Source organism: Eleutherodactylus coqui, chromosome 11 (assembly GCF_035609145.1).
Source record: "Eleutherodactylus coqui strain aEleCoq1 chromosome 11, aEleCoq1.hap1, whole genome shotgun sequence".
NCBI lineage: Eukaryota > Metazoa > Chordata > Amphibia > Anura > Eleutherodactylidae > Eleutherodactylus > Eleutherodactylus coqui.
In genome coordinates this window covers 137,104,397-137,131,432 of record NC_089847.1, presented here as the reverse complement: position 1 = coordinate 137,131,432, position 27,036 = coordinate 137,104,397, and the positions used below count along the sequence as shown (strand labels likewise).

At 43.9% G+C, this 27,036-nt stretch overlaps 1 protein-coding gene across 2 annotated transcripts in view; it reads right to left on the bottom strand.

Moving 5' to 3' along the window:
- Window positions 1-27,036, bottom strand: part of PTPN5 (protein tyrosine phosphatase non-receptor type 5) — an 84,268-nt gene that overhangs the window by 8,515 nt on the left and 48,717 nt on the right. For both annotated transcript variants that reach the window (XM_066582527.1, XM_066582528.1), the window contains exons 3-8: window positions 14,243-14,431; window positions 8,756-8,851; window positions 6,678-6,904; window positions 4,672-4,858; window positions 3,015-3,099; window positions 1,977-2,059 (exon numbers count right to left, since the gene is read on the bottom strand). In XM_066582527.1, the coding sequence (XP_066438624.1) occupies window positions 1,977-2,059; window positions 3,015-3,099; window positions 4,672-4,858; window positions 6,678-6,904; window positions 8,756-8,851; window positions 14,243-14,401 (837 nt within the window). In that variant the 5' untranslated portion in view covers window positions 14,402-14,431. The remainder of the gene's footprint in view (window positions 1-1,976; window positions 2,060-3,014; window positions 3,100-4,671; window positions 4,859-6,677; window positions 6,905-8,755; window positions 8,852-14,242; window positions 14,432-27,036) is intronic.

Sequence of the window (27,036 nt, the reverse complement as noted above, 5' to 3'; positions counted from 1 at the left end):
GAAAAAAAAAACATATGCAGAATAGAAGGAATTGGGCTAAGCAGCAGCACATGTGAAAAGACTTTATACTAATAAGTCATAGACTGAACATGAGTCAACAATGTGATGCAGCAGCCAAAAAGGCAAACACAATTCTGGGATGTATTAAGAGAAGCATAGAGTCTAGATCACATGAGGTCATTATCCCCTCTACTCTTCCTTAGTCAGACCTCATCTGGAATACTGGGTCCAGTTCTGGGGACCCCACTTTAAAAAAGACCTAGACAAACTGGAGCAAGTTCAGAGACGAGTTACCAAGATGGTGAGCGGTCTGCAAATCATGTCCTATGAGGAACAGTTAAAGGATCTGGGAATGTTTAGCAGAAGAGAAGGCTGAGAGGGGACTTAATAGGGGTCTACAAATATCTGAAGGGCTGTCACAGTGTAGAGGGATCAGCCCTATTCTCATCTGTACAAGGAAAGGCTAGAAGCAATGGGATGAAACTGAAAGGGAGGAGACACAGATTAGATATTAGACAGTGAGGAGATCAATGAGTGAGACAGGTTGCCACGGGAGGTGGGGAGTTCTCCTTCAATGGAAGTCTTGAGAGGCCAGAGAGACATCTGCCTGGAATGATTTAGTGAATCCTGCACTGAGCAGGGGGTTGGACCCGATGACCCTGGAGGACCTGATGAGCCTGGAGGTCTCGATGAACCTGGAGGTCCCTTCCAACTCTACCATTCTATGCAGAAATCATCTCAGTGCATGAAAGAATAGTTGATTGGTGGGGATCCCTAGCGACGACCCGCAGCTGATCTACTACTGATGGCCTTTTGTAAGGATAGACCATATGCAATAGAGTGCAGAACTGCAGAACTACCGGGGACAAGGAGGGGAAGTATATAGTCTGGTCGGGGGCTGAAGATTATTTCTTTATCTGGGGTCTGAAATGAATATAGGGGGTCTGGTCTGAGGTGTGAATACATTTAGGGGTTCTGGCCTGGAGTCTGAATTAAGTCAGGGGTCTGATTAACATATAGGGGGTTGGTGTTTGAATACATTTAGGTGGTCTTGGTCTGCTATTAATTATGGGTCTGGTTTGAGGCTTTAATATAGGGATGTCTGAATATATTCAGCCCCAGCTCTTTATATAAACCACACTCTTTATAAAGGACACATCCATTTTTTTGTGGTGACCTGCTGCTCAACTATTACCCTGTGATGGGTTGACATCACTGTTGCCACTGTCATTACTAGGGGGGCACTGGGGTTGGCTTTGTCATGGGGGCACTAGGGCTGTCACTGTGATTCTAGGACTTAGCGGTTATCTGTAGGGAGGCTTTGTGGCTGCAGCTTTTATAGGGTACTGGCTCTGTTATGGGGGCACTATGGCTGGCTCTGTTATGGGGGCACTATGGCTGGCTCTGTTATGGTGGCACTATGGCTGGCTCTGTTATGGTGGCACTATGGCTGGCTCTGTTATGGGGGCACTATGGCTGGCTCTGTTATGGGGGCACTATGGCTGGCTCTGTTATGGGGGCACTATGGCTGGCTCTGTTATGGAGGGTACTGAGGCTGTTACTGTGACCATTGTGGGGGTACTGAGACCAGCCCTGTTATATGGGGACACGGAGGCTGACATTGCCCCATGGCACTGAGCCTGTAACTATAGCTGTTATGGGGGCCCTGAGACTGGCTGTGTTATGTGGGCGCAGTGGCTGTTAGGCTGGGGCCCCATGGTGACTTGGCCCTGCTGCAGGTCACATCGCCAGTTATTGCAGAGTAGACCTAAATGAGCCGAATAATTCATTGGGATCGCTAATCTCTTCTGTGATAGCAACGGTTTCCTTATGGAGCCACAAACACCTCTTGCTGTTCTTTATGCCCTCCATGCCCACTAATACTAATCTTTGGTGGAACTCAACCGCCACTCACAGAGAATAGACAAGACGTGGCGCCATCTGCACAGAACATCACAATCTGCAGCTCTGCTCACCCGTATGTAATTAGCGTTTATATAGGAACTCAGAGGGTCGTCCTCCTGGTCAGGTGACGTAAGGCACACTCTGCTCTGGGGGTCTGCAAAACACAGAGATGGAAGCGGTTAGAGGCGCAACCCGTGTGTAGAAGAGATGACTGAGCCCAGACCTCCATACACTGACAGCCCCTTTATTAGACCCCGGCCGTCTCACGATTGGCGCCCCCTGTATGGTAATTCTCCCTGTGACCCCGGAGTGCGGCATAAAATCCCGTGACAAGTTTTCCACAAATCAGTTTCAGTGTGAATCCACATTAGATGGAAAATCCAGCGATCGGAGCGACTTCCAACGAGGCCGGTCATCGGTGCTAGACTAGCCGGGGTCTCACTGCCAACCACGGGGGGGTTTACTCATGTAACGGTGTGCAGAGTATACAGAGAATGACGCGATCAAGGAAAACATCCAGCGAAGGGGGATCCTGCAGACGGAAACAACTCATCATTGAAAGGGGTCGGAGGAGGATGTCAGGAATCGTTCTGACCAACAGGCTGCAGAGTCAGCTGAATACAACGCTGGAGCTCCAACTAACGTGTCCGAACGCACAACTCGCCGTTCCTCCGGATGGTATAACAGCAGACGACGAGTTCCAGCACCATTGTGAAATCTATGCAATGAATAATTACTGCCGTTCTGAAGGCCAAAGGAGTCCAACGCCACTACTAGATGGGAGGGGGGGGGGGGGGGTGTTAATAAAAGGGCCGTCATTGTACGGTATATATGATATGTAATTTTATTTAGTGCCTCAGTGTAGTTCCCCTCGCTGCTGACAGATGGCAGTGGTGAGCAGTCTTGTTTCCTTCCGCTTCAATAGATATGTTGCTGCAGGAAGTGTGGAATGTTCTGCCTATAAAGGGTCGTTATGGTCCTGCCTAATTGTGATGTCCCTTATCAATCGGGTCGGGTCAGAGGGAACATTAGATGACACATATGGATGCTGTAAATCCCATATAATGGCATGGGGCCGTATACAGGTCCCACCGTGTCGCTGGACTCACTTGGGAGGATGGTTTTGTATCGGTTTTTCCGCACTAAGCCGAGGATCTCATATTCTTTTGGATCAACAAAGTTCATTGGGATTTCCTAGAAAATAAAAACGTAAAGTGAAAAGTTACATCATCAAATGAATCATGGAACATTCTAGAAAGAGCCCGACGACTGCGGTTAGAAGGATTATAAGACCTGGTTGGCAATGTTACGGGGATCTGTATTGTGAGCCTCACCTGCCTCATCATACGGTTTTTACAGGGGCGCAGCTTGGTCGGGGGCCACGATTCCAGAACAGTTGGGCCGCCGTGTAGAATGTAAATTAATGTAAAGAAATAAAGAATACAATCATTCGGAATTCTCATCTAACCATATTGTATTCACAATAGAACACAGAACATATCAGAGGGGGAGGGGCTACATCGCTGCATTTCATTTTAAAATAACAATTTAGTAATTGATGGCAGCGGCACATCTCACAAAGGTTGGGACAGGAGCAACAAAAGCTGGAAAGGTAAGCGGTACCAATGAAAAACATAACATGACTGTATAACAAGAGCATGTAGAGAGGCCGAGTCTCTCAGAAGCAGAGATGGTCAGAGGTCACCAACCTGTGAGGAGCCGCGTCTAACAATTGTGGAACTATTTCAGAAAAAGGTTCCTCAACATAAAATTGTGAAGACTTTGAATATTCCACCATCTACAGAACATAATATCATCAGAAGAGTCAGAGGATCTGGAGAAATTCATGTGCACAAGAGACAAGGCCAACGGTCAGTACCGGATGCTAGAGATCTACGGGCCCTCAGGCGGCGCTGCATTATAAACAGGCATGATTCTGTAATGTCAATCACTGCAGGGCGCAGGAATACTTCCAGGAATCATTGTGTGTGAACGCAGATCACCGTGTAATCCACAGATGCAAGTTACAGCTGTATCATACAAAGAAGAAGCCGTATATCAACACAATCCAGGAACGCCGGCGTCTTCTCTGGGCCAAAGCTCATTTACAATTGACCGAGGCAAAATGGAAAAGTGTTCTGTGGTCGCATGAATCAAAACTGATATTCTTTTTGTAAGCCACGGACGTCGTGTCCTGCGGACTCAGAAGGAGAGGGACCATCCAGCTTGGTATGATTTTCTCCAGATCCTCTAACTCTTCTGATGATATTATGTTCTGTAGATGGCGGGATATTCAAAGTCTTCACAATTTTATGTTTCTGAAATAGTTCCACAATTGTTAGACGCGGCTCCTCACAGGTTGGTGACCTCTGACCATCTTCGCTTCTGAGAGACTCGGTCTCTCTACATGCTCTTCATATACACAGTCATGTGACTTAGTAGAAAACTGACCCTCCAGCTGTTTTTCTTTAGTACCACTTACTCTTCCAGCGTCATGTTACCCATGTCCCAACTTTTTTGAGATGTGTTGCTGCCATCAATTTCTAATTTTTTTTTCAATAAAATGGAGCACTGTCTGCCCCCCCCCCCTCATCTGTGTTCTCTTGTGACTAATATATGGTTAGATGAGATTTCCAAATCATTGTATTCTTTTTTTCTCAGCATTTATTAACAATTTACACAGTGCCCCAACTTTTTGGAACTGTGGTTTTGTACATTATATCCTATAAATGACCTTGGGTTCAGATAAAACACCCAACGACTTACAAAGAACTCTTTCTGAAGCTCAAAAGAATCCAAGGCTTTCTGGTGCAGCTCCTCAGGGGTCAGGACGTTGCTGGCAGTTTGTAGATATTCGCGAGTGGATTGTTCCCTAGGGGACATGATGTGGCCGTAGGGCTCGGTGCACCCTGGGGTACACATGTCCAGAGTCAGAGACACATTGGAGCCCCTCCTGCAGAGACAGACAGACCTTCATACGTCACACAATTTATATGACAGCAAATGTAAAGGAGATCAGGAGCTACAAGGAGCAATGGAAATGCACAAAACCAAAGGCTCAGAATTATAGCCTGTATTATACTCCAGAGCTGCGCTCATCATTCTGCTGGTTGCATTTGGAAAGAGTCAGCAGTTTCATCCACAGACAAATCCTAAAAACTTAACCAAGCCTCTAAAATATGGGGTGCAGTTAGTTTTTTCAAATCAGATGAATATACAGAACCCATTGTTGAAACTACTCTTTCCAGAAAATGCAAATCGCCATAGCAGACAGTTAGCACGCAGGGAATGCTGGGAGACTTCATCTCTGCACTCTGCAGTATTGGGAGTGCAGCTCTGGAGTATAATACAGGATGTAACTCAGGATCAGTACAGGATAAGTAATATATGTACACAGTGACTCCACCAGCAGAATAGTGAGTGCAGCTCTGGTGTATAATGCAGGATGTAACTCAGGAGCAGTACAGGATAAGTAATGTATGTACACAGTGACTCCACCAGCAGAATAGTGAGTGCAGCTCTGCAGTATAATACGGGATGTAACTGAGGATCAGCACAGGATAAGTAATGTATGTACACAGTGACTCCACCAGCAGAATAGTGAGTGCAGCTCTGGAGTATAATACAGCATGTAACTCAGGGTCGTACAGGATATGTAATGTGATGTATGTACACAGTGACTCTACCAGCAGAATAGTGAGTGCAGCTCTGGGGTATAATACAGGATGTAACTCAGGAGTAGTACAGGATAAGTAATGTATGTACACAGTGACTCCACCAGCAGAATAGTGAGTGCAGCTCTGGAGTATAATACAGGATGTAACTCAGGAGTAGTACAGGATAAGTAATGTATGTACACAGTGACTACCAGCAGAATAGTGAGTGCAGCTCTGGAGTATAATACAGGATGTAACTCAGGAGCAGTACAGGATAAGTAATGTATGTACACAGTGACTCCACCAGCAGAATAGTGAGTGCAGCTCTGGAGTATAATACAGGATGTAACTCAGGATCAGTACAGGATAAGTAATGTATGTACACAGTGACTCCACCAGCAGAATAGTGAGTGCAGCTCTGGAGTATAATACAGGATGTAACTCAGGAGTAGTACAGGATAAGTAATGTATGTACACAGTGACTACCAGCAGAATAGTGAGTGCAGCTCTGGAGTATAATACAGGATGTAACTCAGGATCAGTACAGGATAAGTAATGTATGTACACAGTGACTCCACCAGCAGAATAGTGAGTGCAGCTCTGGAGTATAATACAGGATGTAACTCAGGATCAGTACAGGATAAGTAATGTATGTACACAGTGACTTCACCAGCAGAATAGTGAGTGCAGCTCTGGAGTATAATACAGGATGTAACTCAGGATCAGTACAGGATAAGTAATGTATGTACACAGTGACTCCATCAGCAGAACAGTGAGTGCAGCTCTGGGGTATAATACAAGATGTAACTCAGGATCAGTACAGGATAAGTAATGTATGTACACAGTGACTCCACCAGCAGAATAGTGAGTGCAGCTCTGGGGTATAATACAGGATGTAACTCAGGGTCGTACAGGATAAGTAATGTGATGTATGTACACAGTGACTCCACCACCAGCAGAATAGTGAGTGCAGCTCTGGGGTATAATACAGGCTGTAACTCAGGAGCAGTACAGGATAAGTAATGTGATGCATGTACAGAGGGATTAGCCCCCGGCCCGTACATTTACACTCGTCCTGGTTTTATGTTTCCTTTAGCTGAACTTAGAACTCATCACCTTTCCTGCAGCCCCACAGGTTTCAGGGACAGCGTTCCTATGTCTGTGTCCCCTCTAATATCCATCAGACAGTCAAACACTGGGGTATCGGGCACGGGGTCCAGGTCCAGGAATTCTTCCCCTTTGTCATCCGTCCATTCGGAGTAGGTGAAGGAGGGCTGGCGACTGACGGACTGGCGTCTATCCTCCGACAGGACGGGTGCCGTGTGAGACTTCAGGTACCATATCTGGAGATGAGAGGTGGGAGAGAACAACTGATGGTTAATTCTGCCCTCTTACAGAGCCGCGCTCCTGTGTACACGCCGTCCTATTGTGCTCCCACGTTCAGCCTTGTAGGCTCTGACTTTTATTCCATTTACTGAAAGCGTTGCAGTGGAACCGTGTGGAAACAGACGGCGCTCTGGAACAACGCGGCATCGTGAAGCGCTATTGTTGAGGCAGAGAATCTACGGCGCACATCACAAACAGAGGAGGAAAAACATGCAGATGGCTCTGCAGAATGTGCCGTGTCCTTGCCTCCGTTCTTCGCAGCGCTGACCCCGCGGCGCTCTGCTGTAAACAGACGGGGGTCCTTCAGGGGGCTCATTCTTATGCAAAATCATAGGGGGGGGGGGGGCGTTTCAGGTTAATAAAGCTTAACCCCTTAGTGGTTTTGTGCCTTTTAAGGATCAGGCACTTTTCCCCGTCGCTCTGCTGGAGCCGTGGCTCGCGGACAGCCGTACGAGGACTTGTAGTTTTTAAGGGACGAGTTGGCCGCACTCTGGGGGACATATAATGTGTTGTAGAACTTTAGTTACTCTGTTTGGAAGGGGGATGGAAGCCCGACCAGAAATCCCACCATTGTTTTGTTTTTACGACGTTCGCCATTTGGTAAAAATAACCTGACAACTTTCTTATCTGATCGGCACGATTAGGGCTTATTCATAGGGCTGTTGGCGTTTTTACGTCTCTCGGCATGGGGATGAGGCGGGACGGGAGCTAGTGCACTAAACTCCCACCCCTTATCATAGTCAGCAATGGGAGGGGAGGGGCGGAGCTTGGCTCTAACCCCTCTCTGAACCCTCCTATTGCAAACAGCTGGCAAGGGGCGGAGAGTAGCTGGGAAGGGGTGGGAGTTTAGAGGTCACGCTGTTAAACTCCCTCCCACCTCCCTCCTCCGGCATCTGTCATAGGCTCCCATAGGAGTCTATGCAGCCGCCACTGGCATGAAAGCGCCCAGCCGAAATACACTAATGGGTGGAGTTACATGGCAGATATAGAGTGTAGGGACTCACAACAGGCAAGGAACCTTGAAGCGGTTTGTGAGCTGATGTATTTTAGCCAAAATCCAACTAATACCTGGCATTCATTATATATCATTCCCATGCAGTGCGGCTTTAAAACTCCAGGGGGAGCCCAGGGTGGCAGTACCAATGTGGTTCACTTAATGAGGCGCAGGGCAACCCGCCGAACTATTATGGCGTCATTAATAGGTTGCTGGTCTGCATGGTGGACTACATGTATCAGAAGGTCTACCACTTTGTATCCACTCTGTGTGGGAGTATACATCAAGCAGCCACCCCCTCTATATTAGGAGGCTGTGTGAGTGGCTGTCTCATCGGTTTCCCTTACAGGTGCAATTAGCTCCCTCATTTGGTAGTATGGCCGTCTGCATGCTGAGGGGATGCAGCTATCTGCCCTCCTGAATCAGTAAGTTTTTAAATTAAAGGGTTAAATGTTCAGAATCGGAGACAACCAGCAGATGTCAGCCGTACAAGCCCACTCCACATGCGACGTTCACATCTGTATGGCACACGTTAGAAAGGGGTTAATTAGTGTTTAGAAATACTACAACTTTCCAATGTACTTTGGATTTCAATTCCTCACCATTTTCAAAATCTCTGCTTGCTGTCAGTGAATGAGAAGACTATTCTTTACATTCAGAGGCAGTGCACCTGTACACAGGTCGTCCTGCTGAGAAGAGGCACAAAGGCCCAATTTGGGGGGTTTCTGACAAAGGATGGACTCTCTTGCAGGAGTCTGTAAATGGCCTCCTTCGCGTCACCCTGCTACTACTGTGAACCCAGGTCTCTACGTACCATGCTGCCAATTAGCGCCACGACAAAGAAAATGATCATCAGCACCGAGCCAGGCGTCTCCACCGTCCAGAATCCACTCTGCAGGGTAGTCAGATCCTAGGAGAGAAGAAGCGGAGTCATGTCTGCATTGTACAGGGAAGATCTTATGTCATGCCTTACTGCTCCCGGTCCCTTCCTTGGAGAAGCCTACTCTCGCTGTGGCCTCCAAGATCCTTGCACTGCTGCCCTGACATCATCTGTGCTGCGCCTCCCATTTTGTAACTTTCAGGCTAAATTCACGCAGGCGAGGATCTCGCGTGAGTTTTGGCGTTGTGGGACCAACAAAACCTGCACAAATATGAACTCCATTCTTTTCAATGGGCTTATTCACACGAGTGATTTGTTTTCCCATGCAGGAGGATCGCAATTTCACAGAAGTGATGCGAGGCGTTTATGAATGAAGAATGCCACTCATGGGCATTAAAAATGATTGTTGGCAAGCAAGATGATATCTGGCTCGTCCGTGTAAAGGTAGCCTCAGTCTGTGACTCTCCATAGGATCAACACAGTCATGCCCTGAAATACTCTGTACTGCTCCTTCCACTATGTAATTCTCAGTTTGTGTCCTCCCACATCCCTCTCCTGAAATACTCTGTACTGCAGTGCACCCTGCTCCTTCCACTATGCAGCTCTCATGCTGTGACTTCCCATAGGATCAGCACAGTCATCTCCTGAAATGCTCTGTGCTGCTGGATACCCTGACATGTGAAAATTTGAAAAAGCAGTTACTTAAAGGGGTTTTACCAAGTTCTCTCCACCCGCAGGATATCCACAGGATAGGGGGAGAACTTGCTGATCCGTGGGGAACTCACCGCTAAGACCCCTGCCGATCTCGAGAACTGAACTCCCGTATCCTGCTCTGCCTGTCACTACGGGGGTCGCTAGTCCCCCTGCAGTGATGTCAGCATGAAGGGAGCACTGGGCGAGTATGTGCAGTCCGTACTCCATTCATTTCAATGAGGCTGACGGGAGATACCCAAAAGGGTGCACTTGGGTAGGTCGGCAGTCCCACTGAAAGTGAATGGAGTGCTAATCTGCAATCCAGCAGTGAGGAGGACATGGGACCCCCGATCTTTAGCTCAGCCAAGGTCTTATCAGTGAGACCCCCACCAATCAGCAAATTATGCCCTATCCTGTGGATCTCTTGTGGATGGGGGAGAACTTGTAATTTTTGGACAACCTCTTTAAGCTGTACTAATGGTCTGTGGGGGGCGACTGATGCCCAGAAATCTTTTCCATCACCTATAAATCAGACACGTAGGAGTCCCAGATAGAGGAGTCCTACATGACTATTTCTGCACTGGACCCCAGAAAGAGGATTACACATGGGCACCACAATCCTGAATACCCTTGAAAGCTCTAGAGGAGGTAAGTGCTGATTATGGAGAGAACAGCCCCGTCTTGTGCCCATAAATGGTATTACATTTTTAAAGGGGTTGTCCAGTTTTTGGTAACTTTTTTGGTTGTGTCATGTGACATTCTGCATTAATTGTAAGCTCAGATCTGTATCTGCACCTCACACCTACTGCCATGTAGAGCCGATGGAAATACGTTATCCCTAAGGATCAGCTGCACCCTGGAGACGGGGTTCCCCTTTAAATCCATCTCCTAAATCATCATAAACTGAGTTGATAACGACGTCTCTGATTAATGTCATCTCTGAATACGTTTGTCTGCTTGAGTGACAGTAAGGTTTTGGGTAAATGTCTGACGGGCAGAACGTATTACCTCGGACACAAGGTGGGCGCTGCCACATCAATCCCATTAATCAGAGTCGATGACTCAGGGACTGATCATATTTGGATCCTGGGGACGGCTTGCAGGCTCCAGATGGTCTGTATGAAAATCTCATTTAGGATCCATCTGGAGGATGAGAAGGTTTGCAGTCCGTCCCCACTATTGCATTAGGGCTGCACTCTGCTGCTAGTGTACTTACACACCGCAAGCTGAGTTACTGCAGTGCAGCGGGATAATGAGCTTCTGCTTTCATCACTGTGATCTAGTCCATTTTCCTGAAGGCTGTGCAGGATTGCAGTGTGTAGTACAGTGCTGTAGTGGAAGTGGGTTGTAGTGCAGTGCTGTAATGCAGTGTTATAGTGGATGTGGGCTGAAGCACAGTTTTGTAATGGTAGTGCGCTGTCGTGCAGTGCTGTAGTCCAGTGGTAATGGGCTCTAGTGCAGTGTTGTAGTGGTAGTGGGCTATAGTGCAATGCTATCGAGCTTTAGTGTAGTTGCAGTGGGCTGTAGTGCAGTGCAGTAGTGTAGTGTTAGTGGGCTGTAGTGCAGTGGTGTAGTGGTAGCGGGCTGTAGTGCAATGCTATCGAGCTTTGGGGTAGTTGTAGTGGGCTGTGATGCAGTGCTGTAGTGCAGTGGTGTAGTGGGCTGTAGTGCAGTGGTGTAGTGGTAGCGGGCTTTGATGCAGTGCTGTAGTGGTGGTGGGCTGTCCTGCAGTGCTGTAGTATAATGGTAGTGGGTTGTATTGCAGTATTGTAGTGGTAGTGTGCTGTAGTGCAGTGCTGTAATGCAGTGTTGTAGTGGGCAATAGTACTGTGCAGTGCTGTAGTGGATTGGGAGTGCAATGCTATAGAGCAGTGGTGTAGTGATAGTGGGCTGTCTTGCAGTGCTGTATTGCAGCGTTGTAGTGGTACTGGGCTTTACTGCAGTGCTGTAGTGGTAGAGGGCTTTACAGCAGTGTTATAGTAGTGGTAGTGTAGCGTTGTGGTAGTGTAGTGCAGTAGTATAGTGGTAGTGGTCTGTAGCGCAGTGCTGTAGAGTAGTGTTGTAGTGGTAGTGGGCTGTAGTGCAGTGTTATAGTGATAGTAGGTTGTTGTAGAGTGCCGTAGTGCAGTGGTGTAGTGGTAGTGTGTTGCAGAGCAGTGCTGTAATGCTGTCCTGCAGTGCTGTAGTATAATGGTAGTGGGATGTAGTGCAGCTACACTAGAACACACAAAGTTGTGTCTGTCCCATCTGGGCACTGTATACAGTATATAGGTGCTGTATGTATTATGTCAGCACTACATACAGTATATAGGTGATGTATGTATTATGTCAGCACTGTATACAGTATATAGGTGCTGTATGTATTGTCAGCACTGTATACAGTATATAGGTGCTGTATGTATTATGTCAGCACTGTATACAGTATATAGGTGCTGTATGCATTATGTCAGCATTGTATACAGTATATAGGTGCTGTATGCATTATGTCAGCACTGTACACAGTATATAGGTGCTGTATGTATTATGTCAGCACTGTATACAGTAAATAGGTGCTGTATGTATTATGTCAGCACTGTATACAGTATATAGGTGCTGTATGCATTATGTCAGCACTGTATACAGTATATAGGTGCTGTATGCATTATGTCAGCACTACATACAGTATATAGGTGCTGTATGTATTATGTCAGCACTGTATACAGTATATAGGTGCTGTATGTATTATGTCAGCGCTACATACAGTATATAGGTGCTGTATGTATTATGTCAGCACTGTATACAGTATATAGGTGCTGTATGCATTATGTCAGCACTGTATACAGTATATAGGTGCTGTATGTATTATGTCAGCACTGCATACAGTATATAGGTGCTGTATGTATTATGTCAGCACTGTATACAGTATATAGGTGCTGTATGTATTATGTCAGCACTACATACAGTATATAGGTGCTGTATGTATTATGTCAGCACTGTATACAGTATATAGGTGCTGTATGCATTATGTCAGCACTGTATACAGTATATAGGTGCTGTATGTATTATGTCAGCACTGCATACAGTATATAGGTGCTGTATGTATTATGTCAGCACTGTATACAGTATATAGGTGCTGTATGCATTATGTCAGCACTACATACAGTATATAGGTGATGTATGTATTATGTCAGCACTGTATACAGTATATAGGTGCTGTATGTATTATGTCAGCACTGTATACAGTATATAGGTGCTGTATGTATTATGTCAGCACTGTATACAGTATATAGGTGCTGTATGTATTATGTCAGCACTGTATACAGTATATAGGTGCTGTATGTATTATGTCAGCACTGTATACAGTATATAGGTGCTGTATGCATTATGTCAGCACCGTATACAGTATATAGGTGCTGTATGTATTATGTCAGCACCGTATACAGTATATAGGTGCTGTATGTATTATGTCAGCACTGTATACAGTATATAGGTGCTGTATGTATTATGTCAGCACTGTATACAGTATATAGGTGCTGTATGTATTATGTCAGCACTGTATACAGTATATAGGTGCTGTATGTATTATGTCAGCACCGTATACAGTATATAGGTGCTGTATGTATTATGTCAGCACTACATACAGTATATAGGTGCTGTATGTATTATGTCAGCACCGTATACAGTATATAGGTGCTGTATGTATTATGTCAGCACTACATACAGTATATAGGTGCTGTATGTATTATGTCAGCACTGTATACAGTATATAGGTGCTGTATGCATTATGTCAGCACTGTATACAGTATATAGGTGCTGTATGTATTATGTCAGCACTGCATACAGTATATAGGTGCTGTATGTATTATGTCAGCACTGTATACAGTATATAGGTGCTGTATGTATTATGTCAGCACTACATACAGTATATAGGTGATGTATGTATTATGTCAGCACTGTATACAGTATATAGGTGATGTATGTATTATGTCAGCACTGTATACAGTATATAGGTGCTGTATGTATTATGTCAGCACTGTATACAGTATATAGGTGCTGTATGTATTATGTCAGCACTGTATACAGTATATAGGTGCTGTATGTATTATGTCAGCACTGTATACAGTATATAGGTGCTGTATGCATTATGTCAGCACCGTATACAGTATATAGGTGCTGTATGTATTATGTCAGCACTGTATACAGTATATAGGTGCTGTATGTATTATGTCAGCACTGTATACAGTATATAGGTGCTGTATGTATTATGTCAGCACTGTATACAGTATATAGGTGCTGTATGTATTATGTCAGCACTGTATACAGTATATAGGTGCTGTATGTATTATGTCAGCACCGTATACAGTATATAGGTGCTGTATGTATTATGTCAGCACTACATACAGTATATAGGTGCTGTATGCATTATGTCAGCACTACATACAGTATATAGGTGCTGTATGCATTATGTCAGCACTACATACAGTATATAGGTGCTGTATGTATTATGTCAGCACTGTATACAGTATATAGGTGCTGTATGTATTATGTCAGCACTGCATACAGTATATAGGTGCTGTATGCATTATGTCAGCACTGTATACAGTAAATATGTGCTGTATGTATTATGTCAGCACTGTATACAGTAAATGTGTGCTGTATGTATTATCTGCAGTAGCAGACCCTTTGTCCATGTCGTTCTGCCTCCCTGTAGAGGTATATACAGCCTCCTAGCTGCTGTATGTGACTCACCAATATCTGGGAGAGGACGAGGAGACAGATACTGCCCCCGATGGTCAGTATGTTCCACAGGGCGGCCCAGCTGTACTGCGGGTCTCTCTCCACATCCTGCGACTGATCCATCCCAAGCTGCAGATTGTGCTGCTCGTCTGCATCATCCAGGGAGCCCATGTCTGCGGAGGACGTCTGTCATGGATGGACCTGGGTGTGTAAAGAGGACAAGGATGAGCGCAGACCCTGCAGACGTGTCAGCTCCCCTACCTGCCATCATTGGAGTTTTTCACATGCAATAGGGGCTTAGATAGCGATAACCATGGGGGTCTCACAGTATAATCCACCATCAGCATCAATAGCTAACCGCTTCAACATTGATAAATGTAAGGTCCTGCACATGGGCAGGAGAAACGGAGGTCACCAATATACACTAAATGGGGTACTGCTAGGGAAAAGGGAGATGGAGAAAGACCTGGGGGTACTAGTGGGCTGTAGACTAAACTGGAGCAACCAATGCCAGTCAGCTGCTGCAAAAGCTAATAGAGTCTTGGGGTGCATTAAAAGAGGCATAGGGGCGAGAACTTTATTCTTCCACTATATAAGTCACTTATAAGACATTGCAGTACTTGAGGGGGTACAAAGAAGGGCATCTAAATTAATAAACGGAATGGGAGGACTGAAATACCCAGAGAGGCATCAAAACTCGGATTAGTCACCCTAAAAGAAAGACGGCTAAGGGGCGACCAAATAACTCTGTATAAATCCATGAGGGGACAATACAAGGATCTCTGCCAGGATCTGTTTATACCCAGGACTGCGACGGTAACGAGAGGGCATCCGCTACGTCTAGAAGAAAGCAGGTTTCATCACTAACACAGAAGGGGGTTCTTTACTGTAAGAGCAGTGAGACTGTGGAACTCTCTGCCTGAGGACGTGGTGATGGCAGGATCCATAGAGGAGTTTGAAAGGGACTAGATGTCTTTCTAGAGTGCTATGGCATTACAGGATATAGATGTTAATAATCAGTGGGGTTGTTGATCCGGGTCTTTGAGTTAGGTAGGAACTTTTCAAACGTTGATCCAGGGATTATTCTGACTGCCATTATGGAGTCGGGAAGGAATTTTTACCCCCAAAATGGGCCAAATTGGCTTCTGCCACATTGGGTGTTCTGTGCCTTCCTCGTTCAGCCTAACATACTATGTTACTATGCAAGAGGAAAGTTCTGGTTATTAGAGAACCCCTATTACCCATCTACTCTGCAGCGCCATAGGAGGCCCAGCAGCTACTGTGGAAGATACACAACTCAACACACAGTATTACACATGATAGGATTAGATACAGAGGTCATGAGACAGTATTCACGTGGTTCAAACTGGTTTTACTTTGAAGTGTAAAGAATGATCAGTTTCTGTTGGCTTATCTCTGATCATTCTTTACACTTAAAAAGTAAAACCAGTTTGAACCACGTGAATGATGCAACTGTGTTTGGCTTTGTAACACCCCTTTCAGTATCAACCTGAAATCTACCTTTTTGTCTATAAAAGCTGTGTCTTATTATAATAAATGAGAGACTCTCCTGGTAACACATCACACTGTATTCTTTAGAGTATTTTCTCAGACCTCATACCAACCACACCTAATGTGCCACCCACAGTATATCTAAGAGAGCGATTTGCGCTAACAGAAATTGGCGCCTTCAACTTTTCTGGACCTCGAGGGGACTTCTATTTAGAGATGGACAGATTATAACGAGCTCCAACAAGGTAAGAAGCTTTATTCTTATGCCGTCCGTGCTTTTCTGGAATGCTCCTCCCCAAGTCTGGGTGAGTTGAAATATTATAATTCTGTGACAATAGAATGAAGTAGATACACTGTGTGTCTTTTTTATGTTGTCTGTGAAGTAGTGAATGGATGCTCTGACTGTGTAAGTGAGGACATAGGACTAAGAAACAAAGTGGTTGTTTTTACAGATAGTACGTAGTTATCCTGTAGCCCCCCCCCCCCCTTGGCCTGTTGACCCCTAACATCAATTTAGAGACTATAAATATTCACATTTCTTGTCGCTGGACTAATTATTTACTGTTATGCTCAGCCCTCCCTGGTATTTATCTGAGTGCTATTAATCACAACATGTCTGTGCCCTCTCATGCTGTCTCTGGTATTTATCTAAGTGCAGATGAAGCTCACCATGTCTGTGCCCTCCATGTGGCCATGTGTATATGTTTTAATATAAATACGTCTTTAGATTTGTTCCATTATTCCTGAGGAAGATCCCAGAGGAGGTGGGAAAGCTCGCTGTAACATCATGTATTTTTGTTGGCTATTAAAAGGTCTCCTATCTACGAGATTACTTGGTTTCTCTTATTCAGAACAATCACAATATAATAAGCTTACATACATGACTCAAGAGACATTGTTACACATAGTAGGCTTAAAGGGGTTGCCCAGTTGAAAGCTATTGGTGGGCCTATTCCCAGGATAGACTATCCATAGTAGATTGGTGGGATTCCACTACCCAGGACCCCCACGATCAGCTGTTTTCTGGGTTGGTGTGCTCATGCTCTGAGCTGATTTCTGGAGTAAGCAGACAGCTCCATTCCCACTGCAGAGGTCAAACTTGGTAGTACAGGCAAAGCTCCTATTCAAATCAATGGCAATTTATCCTGCAATATCAAGCCAGACCACCACAGTGAGATTGGAGCTGTCTGCTTCCTGCAGAAATCAGATCAGTGTACAAGTGCAATAATCCAGCTGACAGCTAACCGATTGGGAATCCAGGCAGCTGACCCTTGATGATCTGCTATTCATCATCAGTAGTTTGCATCTGGACAACCCCTTTAGATACAGCAGCCTAGCAGATAGTACCATACATGACAGACTTAGCTACAATATCATACATGATAGGATTAGATACACGGCTCAGCAAGCCGTATTACACCTGACAGGATTAGATACACGGCTCAGCAAGCAGTATCACACAGGATAGGATTGGATACATGGCTCAGCAAAGAATATCACACTTGATAGGATTAGATACACAGTTCAGCAAGCAGTATCACACAGGATAGGATTAGATACACAGCTCAGCAGGCAGTATCACACCTGATAGGATTAGGGTCACGACTCAGCAGGCAGTATCACACATGATAGGATTAGATACGGTATCTCAGCAGCATACTGTCCTCTGAGATTATTTTCTAATGTTGCTACCTGTATGTATTTGGTCTCGTTAACCATTGCGGTGGAATGGCTGATGTGTGAGGAGATGCGGTACGTCTGGGGGTGACAGCAGAGTCTCGCTACAGGCATGAATAGATGGACTAAAATAGATGTACTTTCCCAGCCGCATCCACAATGCTGCTCACATATCTGTCTAATTGCACACACAGCGAAGACGCGGCTCCCTCCTCCCGCAAGATTCATTCTCCTGCCGCTGACTCACACGTATACATCTGAATTCTGGACATGTGTGTAGCCTGCGCCGGGAACATATACTGTGGGCTGCAAAAGGAAGAGGATGCAGAAAGATACAGGAGGCGCCGCCATCTGACATCACAGATACAGAGATATCCTCCTCCAGAGCATAATATACACAGAACGCCTCAATTAGCATCACCGATATTAACCCATTCTATAGGAATCCCTGCATTAACCATACTGGTATAACCTGGGTAACTCCGGTTTATAATTATATATGTACAGTTGCTATAAGATATACATCTCCTGTATATAGTGATATGGAGCATGCTGGTATAACCTGGGTATCTCCTGTGTATAATTATATATGTACAGCTGGTATAGGTTATACATCCTGTATATAGTGATATGGAGCATGCTGGTATAACCTGGGTATCTCTGTATATAATTATATATGTACAGCTGGTATAAGTTATACATCTCCTGTATATAGTGATATGGAGCATGCTGGTATAACCTGGGTATCTCATGTATATAATTATATATGTGCAGCTGGTATAAGTTATACATCTTCTGTATATTGTGATATGGAGCATGCTAGTATAACCTGGGTATCTCCTGTATATAATTATATATGTACAGTTGGTATAAGTTATACATCCTGTATATAGTGATATGGAGCATGCTGGTGTAACCTGGGTATCTCATGTATATAATTATATATGTACAGCTGGTATAGGTTATACATCTCCTGTATATAGTGATATGGAGCATGCTGGTATAACCTGGGTATCTCCTGTATATAATTATACATGTACAGCTGGTATAAGTTATACATCTCCTGTATATAGTGATATGGAGCATGCTGGTATAACCTGGGGATCTCCTGTATATAATTATACATGTACAGCTAGTATAAGTTATACATCTCCTGTATATAGTGATATGGAGCATGCTGGTATATCCTGGGTATCTCCTGTATATAATTATATATGTACAGCTGGTATAAGTTATATATCCTGTATATAGTGATATGAAGAATACTGATATAACCTGGGTATCTCCTTTATATAATTATATATGTACAGATGATATAAGTTATACATCCTGTATATAGTGATAGGGAGCATGCTGGTATAACCTGGGTATCTCCTGTATATAATTATATATGTACAGCTGGTATAAGTTATACATCTCCTGTATATAGTGTTATGGGGCATGCTGGCATAACCTGGGTATCTCCTGTATATAATTATATATGTACAGCTGGTATTAGTTATACATCTCCTGTATATAGTGATATGGAGCATGCTGCTATAACCTGGGTTTCTCCTGTATATAATTATATATGTACAGCTAGTATAAGTTATACATCTCCAGTATTTAATGATATGTACAATGCTGGTATAACCTGGGTATCTCCTGTATATAATTATATATGTACAGCTGGTATAAGTTATACATCCTGCATATAGTGATATGGAGCATGCTGGTATAACCTGGGGATCTCCTGTATATAGTGATATGGAGCATGCTGGTATAACCTGAGTATCTCCTGTATATAATTATATATGTACAGCTGAAATAAGTTACACATCTCCCTTTATATAGTGATATGGAGCATCCTGGTATAACCTGGGTATCTCCTTTATATAATTATATATGTACAACTGGTATGTTATACATCTACTGTATATAGTGATATGGAGCGTGCTGGTATAACCTGGGTCTCCTGTATATAACTATATATGTACAGCTGGTATAGGTTATATATCTCCCTGTATATAGTGATATGGAGCATGCTGATATTACCTGGGTATCTCCTGTATATAATTATATATGTACAGCTGATATATGTTATATATCTCCCTTTATATAGTGCTATGGAGCATGCTGGTATAACCTGGATATCTCCTGTATATAATTATATATGTACAACTGATATGTTATACATCTCCTGTATATAAGGACATGAAGCATGCTGGTATAACCTGGGTCTCCTATATATAACTATATATGTACAGCTGGTATAAGTTATACATCTCCCTGTATATAGTGATATGGAGCATGCTGGTATAACCTGGGTATTTCCTGTATATAATTATATATGTACAGCTGGTATAAGTTATACATCTCTTGCATACAGTGATATGGAGCATGGCAGTATAACCTGGGTATCTCCTGTATATAATTATATGTGTACAGCTGGTATAAGTTTATACATCTCCTGTATAAAGTGATATGGAACATGCTGGTATAACCTGGGTATCTCCTGTATATAATTATATATGTACAGCTGGTATAAGTTATACATCTCCTGTATATAGTGATATGGGGCATGCTGGTATAACCTGGGGATCTCCTGTATATAATTATATATGTAGTGCTGGTATAAGTTATACATCTCCTGTATATAGTGATATGGAGCATGCTGGTATAACCTGGGTATCTCATGTATATAATTATATATGTACAGCTGGTATAAGTTACACATCTCCCTTTATATAGCGATATGGAGCATGCTGGTATAACCTGGGTACCTCATGTATATAATTATATATGTACAGCTGGTATAAGTTACACATCTCCCTTTATATAGCGATATGGAGCATGCTGGTATAACCTGGATATCTCCTGTATATAATTATATATGTACAGTTGATATAAGTTACACATCTCCCTGTATATAGTGATATGGAGCATGCTGATATAACCTAGGGATTTTCTGTATATAATTATATATGTGCAGCTGGTACAAGGTCTTCATCCCCAGTATATAGTGATACAGAGCATGCTGGTATAACCTGTATATAGTGATATGGAGCATGCTGGTGTAACCTGGGTATCTCCTGTATATAATTATATAAGTACAGCTGGTATAAGTTATAAATCCTGCACGTAGTGATTTGGAGCATGCTGGTATAACCTGAGTATCTCCTGTATATAATTATATATGTACAGCTGGTAGAAGTTATATATCATGTACATAGTGATATGGAGCATCCTGGTTTAACCTGGGTATCTCCTATATATAATTATATATGTACAGTTGGTATAAGTTATACATCTCCTGTATATAGTGATATGGAGCATGCTGGTATAACCTGGGTATCTCCTGTATATAATTATATATGTACAGCTGGTATAAGTTATACCTCTCCTGTATATAGTGATATGTATCATGCTTTTATAACCTGGGTATCTCCTGTATATAATTATATTGTTACAATTGGTATAAGTTATATTTCTCCTGTATATAGTGATGTTGAGCTTTCTGGTATAACCTGAGTATCTCCTGTATATAATTATATATATATATACAGCTGGTATAAGTTATGCATCCTGTACATAGTGATATGCAGCATGCTGGTATAACCTGGGTATCTCCTGTATATAATTATACATGTACAGCTGGTATAAGGTATGCATCCTGTATATAGTGATATGGAGCATGCTGGTATAACCTGGGTATCTCCTGTATATAATTATATATGTACAGCTCGTATAAGTTATACATCCTGTATATAGTGATATGGAGCATGCTGGTATAACCTGGGTATCTCCTGTATATTATCATATATGTACAGCTGGTATAAGTTATACATCCTGTATATAGTGATATGGAGCATGCTTTTATAACCTGGGTATCTCCTGTATATAATTATATATGTACTACTGGTATAAGGTATGTATCTCCTGTATACAGTGATATGGAGTATGCTGGTATAACCTGGGGATCTCCTGTATATAATTATATATGTACAGCTGGTATAAGTTATACATCTCCTGTATATAGTGATATGGAGCATGCTGGTATAACCTGGGTATCTCCTGTATATAATTATATATGTACAGCTGGTATAGGTTATACATCTCCTGTATATAGTGATATGGAGCATGCTGGTATAACCTGGGTATATCGGGTATATAATTATATATGTACAGCTGGTATAGGTTATACATCTCCTATATATAGTGATATGGAGCATGCTGGTATAACCTGGGTATATCGGGTATATAATTATATATGTACAGCTGGTATAAGTTATACCTCTCCTGTATATAGTGATATGGAGCATGCTGGTATAACCTGGGTATCTCCTGTATATAATTATATATGTACAGCTGGCATAAGTTATACATCTCCTGTATATAGTGATATGGAGCATGCTGGTATAACCTGGGTATATCCTGTATATAATTATATATGTACAGCTGGCATGAGTTATACATCCTGTATATAGTGATATGCAGCATGCTGATATAACCTGGGGATCTCCTGTATATAATTATATATGTACAATAGGTATAAGTTATACATCTCCTGTATATAGTGATATGGAGCATGCTGGTATAACCTGGGTATCTTCTGTATATAATTATATATGTACAGCTGGTATAAGTTATACATCTCCCTGTCTATAGTGATATGGAACATGCTGGTATAACCTGGGTATCTCCTGTATATAATTATATATGTACAGCTGGTATAAGTTATACATCTCCCTGTATATAGTGATATGGAGCATGCTGGTATAACCTGGGTATCTCCTGTATATAACTATATATGTGGTATATGTTGAGCCCTTTGTGTCTATAGTGATATGGAACATGCTGGTATATCCTGGGTATCTCCTGTATATAATTATATATGTACAGCTGGTATAAGTTATACATCTCCCTGTATATAGTGATATGGAGCATGTGGTATAACCTGGGTATCTCCTGTATATAACTATATATGCGGTATATGTTGAGCCCTTTGTGTCTATATTGATATGTAGCACACAATCTGGAGAAAGTGTAATGTTATTATGTAAATTGTGTGGTAATAAGGTAAATCTGCGCTCTGCCCGCACGTATCCGATGTGTAATGCCACAGTCATCTGAATACTATTTAATTAGGCACAATTAGTCATTCTGCGGGTGAAGCCATGAATCATTCCATCCTTTTTCTCTTCTCCTCCTCATCCACAGCCAGTTATTTGCAATGAAGACGTTGTGTAATTTAGTAACAGATAAAGTGTAAATTGACAGACGAGGTAACAAATCTAATTGGCCTAGGCCAAACAATGGCAAGATGTGATTGGCTACTAGGAGTTGGGATGCCTGTAGTGCATAGAGTTTGAGATGACGAGGCAAGAACGAAGCCATAAGCAGCTGCCATACAATCACTCATGAGAACTTGTAGTCTGGCTTGGAAGTTTAAGAGAAGGGCATTATGGGATTCCCCACTTAATGCACAGTGTATTATGCATTACCCAGAATGCCCTACATGTATGACATATAGTGCCCACTTCCAGCTTAACAGAACCTGCATTCCTAATGTAGAGCCATATAGTGACAGCATGGTGACCACATACAGTAGGATCATCAAAGTACTAACGACTACTTGTCTGTGAGTGTGTTACATGCTCCGCCCCTAATCACATGATGGTGACATCATCACAGGTCCTAAAGCATAACACACATGCAGAGATACAACATATGCTGACAGCAGCCATGTGCTTACAGGATCTGTGATGATGTCACCGTCACGTGATCGATCATCTGTGTGGGGGGAGTCCGGGGTCACATGACCAGGGGTGATCAGTGTGTGCAGGACTCTGCTGTGTCGGTTCTCATCCCTGTTGTATGGGATGAAGAATGCATGTAGCAGAGCAGTGTGTAAGTGTGGCGTGCGAGTAGTCGAGCCATGTGTGTGACGCGCACGTAGCAGAGCTGTGTGTGGTGTGTGCGTAGCGTAGCTGTGTGTGTGTGTGTGACGCTATCACATAGCAGAGCTGTGTGTGTGTGACACGTGCACATAGCAGAGCCGTGTGTTTGTGATGCCCGCACATAGCAGAGCCGTGTGTGTGTGTGTGTGACGCACGCGTAGCAGAGCCGTGTGTGTAACGAGTGTAGCAGAGCTGTGTGACACGAGCACATAGCAGAGCCGAGTATGTGATGCACGCGCGAATCAGAGCTATGTATGTGCATGTGTGACCATGTGTGTGACACCATCACGTAGCAAAGCTGTGAGTGTGTGTGACGCACGCATGTGTGTACATATCAGATCTGTGTGTGACGCGTGCACACAGCAGGGCCGTGTGTGTGTCGTGCGTATATAGCAGAGCTGTGTGTGTCACGCGCGTGTAGTAGAGCTGCATGTGCGTGCATGTGACTCATGTGCGTAGCGGAGCCATGTGTGTGTGATGTGCGTGCATAGCAGAGCTGTGTGTGTGTAAATCACGTGCATAGCAGAGCTGTGTGTGTGTGACACGCATGCTTAGCAGAGCTGTGTGTGACGTGCACGCTTAGCACAGCTGTGTGTGTGTGACGCTATCATGTAGCAGAGCCATGTGTGTGTGTGACATGCACGTGTATCCGAGCCGTATATGTGTGTGATGCGTGCACGTAGCAGAGCCATGTGTGTGTGTGGCGCGCGACTAGCAGACTAGTAAGTGTGATGCACGTGTGTAGCAGAGTCGCGTGTGTGACACACGTGTAGCAAAGCCGTGTGTGTGACGTGCGCGTAGTAGAGCCATGTGTGTAAAAAGCACAATAGTGCTGTGTATGTGTGATGCGAGCTCGTAGGAGAGCTGTTTGTGTGCGTGACACGCGTGCGAGCAGCAGAGCTGTGTGTGACGTACGCGTGTAGCAGAGCTGTGTGTGAGACGCACGCGTGAAGCAGAGCTGTGTGTGTTTGACGTGCGTGAAGCAGAGCTGTGTGTGTTTGACGTGCGTGAAGCAGAGCTGTGTGTGTTTGACGTGCGTGAAGCAGAGCTGTGTGTGTTTGACGTGCATGAAGCAGAGCTGTGTGTGTTTCACGTGTGTGAAGCAGAGCTGTGTGTGTTTCACGTGTGTGAAGCAGAGCTGTGTGTGTGTGACATGCATGTAGCACAATTATCTATTATCTATCAAACACCCTAGAGGTGCAATGACGGTGAGGTCATCACAGGTCCTAAACCAGCAGCCGTGTGCTTACAACTCCCATCCCTTTCACTATATTATGTTAGTAAATGGCGCATTGTGTCACCAGAGATACAGGTACTGTAATTTCCTAATAATTACTAGTGTGGTACCTATGCAGTTACATATGGTGCCCACAAAGTGTTATACCGCATCCATATAAAACACACAGTGCCAAGATTGCTGATCAGTGCTCAAATAATGCCATACTATGCCCACACACTGTAAAACAGTGCCCACGTTGTGTTATTCTTCACTAACACAGAGCTATATAGGGACATCATAGAGCTAAATAGCTAATCCAAAACGGTGACCACAAAGCTCCATGTGAAGTACATACAGTGGCAAACGAGCCATACAGTGTCCACATAGTGCCAAACAATGCCAACATAATGCCATGCTATGCCATCTAAAGCAAAACCCAACACTGACGCTGCAGCATATAGTGCCCACATAGTTCCAAACTGTGGCAAGAGTGCAGACTTTGTCTATACAGTTATACAGTGGACATACTGTGCCCATACCATGCTTAGCATGTGGTATATTGCCCTCATAGTCTTACTTACCCCCCATAGTAGCTCACCATTTACAAAGATATATAGTGCCACATGCCCCATTGCAGTGACAGTCGTCACCACTTACCTCTTCCTTTTATTGCCCTCCAACTCCACTTCTTGTGAAGGCTGGATGTCTTTGGTAGGACGCATAACTGGTTCTCTAAGGACTATGAAAAATGTGTGCAGAAAGCACTGGGCATAAGCAATATGATAACCGGGGGTACATTGTTAATAGATGAGAGGCGGGACCCAAAAAGGGAGTGTGCATGCACCAGAGGTGTAACCTCAACACCCCGAGTATCCAAACACATCTATGTGACATTCCACAAAGCTCTGCCTCCCCTCTCACAGACACAATGAGGAAGAGTACCTGCAGCCTCATCCCCCTCCTCTCCCCTCCTCCCTGACTTCTGTAATACTGTAGATAGATGGGGAGGTGAGCAGGAAAAGGGGATCTCCAGGCTGCTGGAAGGCGATGAAGATGCTAAAATCCCCTAATCCCATACATTACCAGGATCTGTGTGCTCTCGTGTATCTCTGATTAAGGCATGGCTAATTCTAGGTGTTACATGTTGCATCTTTGCTCCTAGTTTTCTCTGCTTATTGTTTTCTCTTCCAAATTAATTGCAGCCACAAACACTTTGCAGCATTTCCGCCGGCACACCTCGCCCCGCGCCGCGGTCACTTCACAGGCTTTGTGTCTTGTGTTGACATTGGACGCCGTGTTTTCTTTTCCATTATCCACAGATGAAGACTCTTCACAATGAGGCGCAGATGATTAGACCAGGTGGGAGGGAAGAGGCACCGACAGCTCCCGCTCTCGTGCAGATGTGCAGAGTACAAGGACTCGCGTCACCGTTCAGGGAATGTCTGCCAAAGTGACTGTTCCGTAATATAGAAAGTTGCTATTAGCATCGCTCCTCTTAGCTGCATGTGTGGACAGAACCCAATGCAGAGCTGCCAATGGGGAAATGCATCCAGAGTTGCATCCTGTATTATACCCCAGAGCTACACTCACTATTCTGCTGGTGGAGTCACTTTGTACATACATTACTGATCCTGAGTTACATCCTGTATTATACTCCAGAGCTGCACTCACTATTCTGCTGCCGGAGTCACTGTGTACATACATTACTTATCCTGTACTGATCCTGAGTTACATCCTGTATTATACTCCAGAGCTGCACTCACTATTCTGCTGGTGGAGTCACTGTGTACATACATTACTTATCCTGTACTGATCCTGAGTTACATCCTGTATTATACTCCAGAGCTGCACTCACTATTCTGCTGCTGGAGTCACTGTGTACATACATTACTTATCCTGCACTGATCCTGAGTTACATCCTGTATTATACCCCAGAGCTGCACTCACTATTCTGCTGGTGGAGTCACTGTGTACATATATTACTTATCCTGTACTGCTCCTGAGTTACATCCGGTATTATACTCCAGAGCTGCACTCACTATTCTGCTGGTGGAGTCACTGTGTACATACATTACTTATCCTGTACTGCTCCTGAGTTACATCCGGTATTATACTCCAGAGCTGCACTCACTATTCTGCTGGTGGAGTCACTGTGTACATACATTACTTATCCTGTACTGACCCTGAGTTACATCCTGTATTATACTCCTGAGCTGCACTCACTATTCTGCTGGTGGAGTCACTGTGTACATACATTACTCATCCTGTACTGCTCCTGAGTTACATCCTGTATTATACTGCAGAGCTGCACTCACTATTCTGCTGGTGGAGTCACTGTGTACATACATTACTTATCCTGTACTAACCCTGAGTTACATCCAGTATTATACTCCAGAGCTGCACTCACTATTCTACTGGTGGTGGAGTCACTGTGTACATATATTACTTATCCTGTACTG